Consider the following 8,276-nt stretch of genomic DNA (forward strand, 5'->3'; position numbering starts at 1 on the left):
TTAGCAAAGCATCAGGGACCGCGCGGTTCAATCCCCCAGCACCACATGCCAGCCAGCCCCGCCCCCTGGTGGGCTGAGCTGGCCACACACACACACCACACACACTCACTCTTTCTCTCTTAAATAAATAAATAAATAAATAAATACAAGATACTGAGGATGTAAGTCAGATCTCTTCAGACTTTCCATGCATTTACCAGAAATGCACTATGAACAATTTTAGATCTCAATTTAAGTACAGAAAGCTAATCTGATAATGCAGGCAGAAAATTTATTTCAGATATAAAATATAACTTTAGATTAACTTTTTCCCTAAAAGCAGCTAAGTTTTAAATTATGTTTATTACAGTAGTTAAGAGAGCTGGGCACAGTGGTACATGTTTATAATTCCAGTTGCTCAGGGCATTGAGGCAAGGAGGAGCCAAATTTGAGGCCTGCCTGGGCAAATTAACAATCCAGCTCATAGTAAGTGTTCCTGGTTTTGATCCTGCATACCACAAAGAGGGAGGAAGGGAGGGACAGAGGCAGTAGAAAGGCAGGCAGGCAGAAGGAAGTTAGAGCAATGTTGGATTTTGCTTACTATAGGCAATGTTATCTTTGAAAAGACTCCAGTAGAGGTGACCTACAGTCACCCTAGAAACAAATTCTTAAAAGTACTCTGAATATTTCTACTATATACATGGCAGTTCCTTCTTTCAACTTCCCTCTCACTACCAAAAATTACAATAAGTGTTTTAATAACAATACTACTCAGTGGACTAAGCACCTGCTTAGGCAAGCGCAGGGACTGAGGTTCTATCCTCAGTACCATATGCCATGCTTGCCCCACCCCCAGGTGGGCCAAGCCTTCAACTGAGTCCAGGTGGGTGGCGCATGCCTGTAATCGCAGCGCTGGGGAGGCTGAAAACAGAAAGATCACTTCAAGTCTGAGCTGCATAGTGAGACCCTGTGCCAAATACATACATTAAAAAAAAAAAAAAACCTAAAACTAAACCAGCCAGTTACTTAACTGTCAAAAAATTTTAATAATATCACAAAAATCCATACACCCAAATGCATCTTTCAATCCTTACAATAGTGTGACAGAAGAACAACAAGTATTACTGCCTTACTTTGCTGAAGAAACAAGAGGATAAATGTGTTATTTTCCTGGAAGCTTGTCCCTGTGTCACATCCCTACAGCACCTAAGGGTCAGAGGCCTCTGGGGTCAGTGGGTCTTGTATCACTTACCAACACACAGGATGTTGAAACAGAATCCTTGAGATGTAGACTTGTTGACCAGCTGGTCAGGCAGACTGTCAAATCCAACATGGCCAGAAAGCGACAAGTTTCGAAGCTCTTCATTCTGGAATTGCAGAGGAGAAATGTCTGAGAGGCCACTTTTTCCTTCCTGTCTGCTCTATCTTGCCCAGAAAGAGATCCCTTGGTGTCCGAATGCTTCTTGGCTTCCTCACAGAGGGTGGTAGCAGCTCCAAAGCCATGTTCTCTCTATAAAACCAGTGTCCCTTGCAGAGAGACCACTTTCTGGGGCTTCACTTTTAGTTATCTGATCCCAGGAAATAGCTTCTAAAGATGGCATTTTCAGATATGCAATAAGTGACATAAACAAAAACTTAAAACATTTTGATGACTTCCATCATTCATTCAAAACTTTCAATTTAAGTCACAGTTAAATATTCTTCTAAATACTTAAAGGAGCTTTGTTTACAATGATGAGAGAGGAAAATATACATACGTTTCAACTAAGGCAATGTTGTAACAACCATAATGAAATCTTTCTTAATCTTTTCAGCAACACTCTTTTCAGGCTCACTCTCCTGCACCTGCAGAACAGAATCAGGGAGGCTCCTTTCTGTGCTCCTCACACAGGCTGTGCCCCACAGCAACTCTCAGAACATGCTCAAAGACTGGAGAAGGCAGCTAGCAGATGTTTAGAAAGCCAAGTGACTTCACTGGTTGGTTGAGATAATGTTTACTACTTCCACACTGTCAGTGGATCTCATGGAATATCCACATACCAGTTCTCTTTTCACAGATACAGGACTTATCTGGGATCTTTAGATCACAGTTCCTTGGTTATGATTCACAATTCCAGAAGGAAATATTGAAAGCCATTTCCTTGAAGATAAGATTCCTAGTTTTCTGGCTATGTTACCAGTGAACTTCATGTTCAAAATACTGAAGCTTGAGTGAGCTTCACAGTGCCAATTTTTTAAATTAAAAGAAATGTTTTGTATGGAATCATTTAGCCAATAATTCCAAGGACTAGTTCTCATTATTCTTCTATTTTTATATTGTATAACTGTATTAATACTCAAAGATTAAAGTTTTATTGTCAAATTTCTATAGTTAATATATAGGTAGAGAAATGCAGCTCCATTAATGTACTAACTTTAATAGCTTAATAGTCAATACCAACTGTAAAATTCTGATTATGTGAAATACAATAAAAACCCATGACACTGCTTCAGTCCATAGTGGTAGCTGCTGGATTTGAGTTCAAGGGAACAGAGAACAGATGTCTGGTCTATGAAAAGTTTCTTTGAAATCTGCCAATGGCAAGAAGATACTCAAGAGCAGGCATTTATCCTTGAACAAGGCAGCATGCTCAGCCAGGCAGCATGCTCAGCCCATCACACAGATTTGAGAACAGCCCCACAAGTCTCCCAGCAAAACGGGGCTTTGTACAGCCCAACACTGTACCTGCCCTTTCCTTTTCACATGCCCTAAAGGTTCAAATACCAGGTATTTTTAGGGTGTTTACCACATCCGTTAAGACTTGAGGGAGGATCTAAAATGAGTTCCAGGTTATATTTAGAATTTTCCATCACAGCTGCATGATGGCTGCAAGCAGCCCTTACTTCTGCTGCTCCACAGGCCTGAACAGCCTGATGGACATGAAAGGAGCCCAGGCAGGAAAAGCAACATCTCACATTCCCTCTCCTCACCATCACAATGATTCCCTTCATTCTTGCAGGGGTTGGTTACTGCTGTGGACTCTGGCTTCTTGGGTTTCTAGATACCAGATATCCACCATGAGCCAACCCTTGGAAAGAATCAGAGTTTGTAATTATAGCTCTCATCCCAGAATTCAAAGCTCAGCATCTCATTTTCTCACCGTTTTCCAAAACATGAGAAGCCACCCACACACCCAGAGTATATTTATACCCATTGAAAACCACATACAAAAATGAAGGGTTATAAAACATTTTGTGCTTAGAATTTTTGCAATTTAAAGTTGCATCTTTAGCGTCTCTGTCTTCTAAATTTGTGGTATAAAATATGTAGATTTTATAATATAGTTCTTCAATCTCAAAGTTTGAGCTTTATTCTCTGTACAGTATTCAATATGCACTTCTTCAATTTCAAAGTTTGAGCTTTATTCTCTGTATAGCCAATGAGTATGGCTGCTCATCAGAGTGTGGTGGGCAAAAAGGGAACAGTAGTTCCTTCTCTGTAGCATGAGCACTGGAAAGCCTGAGGGAAAAAAAGGATGAGGGGCTCTGAGCAACTCACCTGTGACTCATACACCAGCTGAATTCCTACACCTAGTACTTTATGGCTTCTACCTTAAATGTCACTATGGAATATAGTGTCTCTTGAATCCACAGGCCAACTTCAAGTAACTGCATATATTCTTACATAATCCACACTATCACACATGGAAATGTTTCTCCTAATTTTACTTCAGATATTGAACTATTTACTTTAGGTCTCTATGGGAGAGGAGGGTTCCTCTTTTCTTAACTGTATCATAAGTTTACAGTCACAAACCTGAATCATAGCCTTCCACCCCAAACTCACCCTTCTCCAGAGCTGCCTCTTTCTGTTAATGGTACTCATCTATATTTGAGAACACACCCTAGTCCCATCAATTTCAAAGTTATCAAATCTAGATCCCCTTCTTTTTTAATGCCTAGTAACTCAACAGCCTCCCAGTTGGTCTCTCTGCTTGATCCCACCCTTCTACCCCTTCCTCTCTCAGTCTTGCTGCCAAAGGGAATTTGGTACTTTCAGGCTCCTAACCCAACTCCTTGGCCTGCTATCTCAGGCCTTCAATGGGCTGAATCTAAATATCCACTAGACTAGATGCCTCACTTCTCCCCAGGGAGAATGTGACACTGCAGCTACACTGTACACAAATGGGTGTCTTCCCACCAGAATACTGTAGTGACTCATATTTTTTCCAACTGGAAGGGACTCTTCCAATATTTATACATCCTAACCTCCCAAATCCCACTGAAATATTACCTCAAAACCATCTTCATTATGAAATCTCAGAAAGAATTTCAGCAAACATTTCCATTGCCAATAAAAGTATTATCCTAGGGACGGCCAAATAGCTCAGCAGACTAAAGCACCTGCTTAGGCAGAGCACAGCAGCTGGGGTTCGATCCCTAGTGTGCTATACTGGTCCCACCCCTGGATTGTCCCAATAGGGCAATTGAGACTAGGCGTGGTGGTGTGCGCCTGTAATCCCAGTACTTGGGAGGCTGAAAACAGAATCACTACGAGTCCAAACTATGTGGTGCAACCCTGTAGACCCTGTATTAAATACAAAAAAAAAAGTATGATCCTGATTGAATAAAGGTGGTTTGAGGTAACTGGCATTCTGTGATCATCATAACAGCTAACATTTATTGACCATTTCCAAGGTTCCCAAAAATCCCTACATGTGAACCCCTAATTCACTTCTCAATAATTATATGACACATTCATGACTAATTACACAACTTAACTTACAAATGTGATTACAGATACACAGAAGCTTAATAACTTGCTCAGGTCACAGCAAACTGAGAAGCCTAAATTTAAATGCCAGAAAGCCAGTCTTTGTACTTACTTTCTCAATAATCTAGGATTTTGCCAGGCAACCCTAGAAACTACAATGCTTTCAAATGCTTTTAAAAAATTATGTTCAAATAGAGAAAGAGAGGAAAAAAAACCTCTACAGCCATGATTTTTTTGGCAATCACAAAGGTCGGAAATTGAGAATGAAATTGGCAAGATAACTCCAAGTATATTTTTCACCAGTAGTGGCAATGTCAAGGCCAGACTTTTTTTTTTGCAGTGATAGTGTATGAAGGCCATAATATAAGGTTTATTTTTAATCATTTCCAAAGTAAAAGTGCCCACATGAAGTCATTAAGTAACTGTAAGACCTTCACTGATTTAGGCCTCTACTTGCTAATCTAATTTATAAAGATTTGTTACTAGATGATTTCTATAGCCCACTCTATTTTGAAAATAGTTATGACTAAATTCAGTGATATAAAACAAAATAACCTATCTTTAACTTTACTACTTCACTTTTCTCTTTTGGAGCCTCTTTTGAATAATTATTTATTGGTTCACTCAAAAATACCACACAAAGCATTAAAATGCCTTGTTTCTGCATGGCAATGTTAAGCCATGCAGTTATATGTAAAAGATGAGCAAGGCAATGATCCTGAGAATATTCAGAAGATTCTTTAATCTAGGAGTTAATTGGAAAGATTCTCACCCTGACTAACTATATATACTGATACCTGGGAACTAAGCTACTGCACTGCAGATGGTAATTTGTAACAGTTGTTTCATGACGGGTGTGCCTGTCATTGTGGTATTTTGAATATGGGCGGCTTGTCATGACATGCCATTTACTGCTAAGATGTCTCTAGGGTAGATGGATGTTCAAGAAGAAGGCGGTGGTGAAGGAAAGCAAGAGACAGGAAAAAGAATATTGTGGGACTGTCCTGCTTCAAGGTTGTATATGGTGAGATTTTTGGACTTATGTGCAAACATGAGAAGCATAGAATTCTTTATCCTATTTTTTAAAATATAATCTAATTTTTAAATGTTTTTTTATCATATTATGTAGGGACTTAAAGTTCAACATATCAATACTTGATGAAAAATACCTGTTCCTTATTATGCCTAAGATGTTTGAAATGCAGTGAGATAGTGAGGTTAAGATTGATAGCCCAAATCGTTTGATAATAACAATAAGCTTTTCTTCTGGATGGTTAACAACCTAAGTTTGCAGACCAAATTAGAGAAAAAGGAAGGATACAAGGAAAGCCAATATTTTGGCCCTAACCTTCTAAGGTCAATTAAGACTCAGGACATATGAGAACTTGTACTGTAACGTCATGTACCTCGGTAGTGTCCCAAATTTTCTGATCAAGAAGATTATGGGGCCAAAGAGGAAAGTGATCGATGACGTAGAGTGTGCCTAAGGAGAGTCACATGGGGAGAAGACACTCTCTCAGGCTTTCACAGAGAGCACATTGGCCAAGCAATGGCCGTGACTCATCCACATGGCTGCACTGATAAAGGTTCTACAATCTGAGGTACAGGATCTCAGGACAAATCCTGAGGGCATTTCACTGACCTTCTCAGACCAAAAAGCTACAACTCTTGTTGCATAGGTCCTGCTTTACCTTGGTCTTAACCATCCAGTAGAAAAGTATGAAGTCGAAATATAAGAAATAAAGCCATGCTGTTGGGTTGAGCTGTGGGGGACTCAGGTCAATAATTTCTGACATTGCCAGTTAAATATAAGACCCAATGCTATTATGGGCTACTGGACTCTTTTAGAATATTTTGCTGAGTTTACACACCTATAATATTCAATAACGGAACTTAGGAAAAACGGGGTATACCGATGAATGTCCATTTTGTATCTGTGTATTCAAAGAGGTTGGGATAGATATATAGTTGCATTCTCTTAATGAATAGAATGATTTGTTCTAATGGTGTTTGTAAATGGGATCACAATTCCTCATCTTGTACAGCAATTAACCACTAAGAAGAATATATGCAGTGTATTATTTGTTGAAACTGTCCTTCCGATATGATTTGAAACTGTCTCATTGCTGTTTGTCAATAAAACTTTGAAAAAAAAAAATAAAAAAAATAAAATAAAATGCCTTGTTTCTGTTATTCACTGATAAACACGGTTGCTAGCCCTAAGAATTTTATAGTGTGGCAGTAGATACTAGACATACTAACATTTAGTAACATTTTACTAAAGACAAAAGTAACAAATACCATCACTTTCACTGTAGGGAGACAGAGAGGGCAGAAGTAAATTTTGGCCACCGAAATGAAGGAGCACATGAGTTCTCCAAATCTACCAGGTAAAACAAGAGCACAGGTGGCAGAAGCCTTCAAGATAAATGCTATCTGTGCCCCCAAGATCATTGTACCACAAAAATATATACCGAAGTTCCCAATTGCCAAGATTTTTAAAAAATGCCCAGCTAACTTCATTATTGAGATAATTATAAAACAATTTATTTAAGAATGTGTGCCAACACCTACATTCTGAGTTCTGCTATAAAATATGTTCCATAGTTACAAATCTTGGTTAGCCAGAGGACAGCCAAAGGCTTGGACAGTCATGGTTTTGAACACTAGCTCTTCTTATTCCTCCCCAACCCCATTCTGACTCAAGAAAAATGAAGTATTTGGCAGGGTTACATTTAATAGGTTCTCGGGAAAGGTGAGGTTTCTTTCCCTAAATTAGGTAGGAGAAAAAGATAAACATAATTTTAACGTCTAAAGCAAAATAAGAGTTCTGTTATTGCTGTCAGGCATTCCAGGAGAAGCTGCTGATCTAAGCTTGTAGATTAAATGAGAAATTAAAATCACAAAGGGAAAAGCAGAGTAAGCAACAAAAAAGGACTTCTAACATGAAGAAAATCCATTCCTATTAAAACTCATTTACAAGCCGGGGAGATGGCTCAGTAGAATAATCGCTTCCCTGGCAAGCGCAAGCACCTGAGTTCAACCCCCGGTTCTGAAAAAAAGAAAAAAAAAAAAAAAAAAAAAAAAACTCATTTACAAAGCTGGAGTGGGAAAAATAATAATCACAAAATAAAACTAAATCAGCAATTGAGCAGCATCAACATCCTCTGTGGCTGGAAACCATTGGAGATTCTCCATCGTCTCTTCTGCTTCTATTTTTAATCCTGCCTAGACTCCTGAAGTGAACACACTGGATGTACCACATGGATTCTATTCTCCACACTCAAGTGACATCCCTTTACTTTTATAGTAGAAGTGCTTCAGTATTTGATGAGGTTGGATAGCCTGTAGTACTTGATCCTCCCTAGCAGGTGGATCAAGAAGGACAGTATTAGTTACATTAAAACAAATTAAAATTATGTTTCAATTTTAAAACAAGACAATTTTTAAATTTAAAGTCAAAAATTACAATTTAAGTTTAAAAATAAGTCTCTTTTAAATTTAAATTGTTTCTTAAATTTTAATTCATAAGATAACATATATT

At 38.5% G+C, this 8,276-nt stretch overlaps 1 protein-coding gene across 8 annotated transcripts in view; it reads right to left on the reverse strand.

Annotated features, from left to right (window-relative positions):
• Sept11 (septin 11) overlaps positions 1-8,276 on the reverse strand; it is a 101,002-nt gene that overhangs the window by 51,288 nt on the left and 41,438 nt on the right. For 7 of the 8 annotated variants that reach the window (XM_023707663.1, XM_023707658.1, XM_023707662.1 and 4 more), the window contains exon 2: positions 1,232-1,346. In XM_023707663.1, the coding sequence (XP_023563431.1) occupies positions 1,232-1,346 (115 nt within the window). Of the gene's footprint in view, positions 1-1,231; positions 1,347-2,949; positions 2,986-8,276 lie in introns of those variants that run through there. The other variant, XM_023707665.1, reaches the window with a different exon arrangement.

This window comes from Octodon degus, unplaced genomic scaffold (assembly GCF_000260255.1).
Source record: "Octodon degus isolate 3935 unplaced genomic scaffold, OctDeg1.0 scaffold00305, whole genome shotgun sequence".
Classification (NCBI taxonomy): domain Eukaryota; kingdom Metazoa; phylum Chordata; class Mammalia; order Rodentia; family Octodontidae; genus Octodon; species Octodon degus.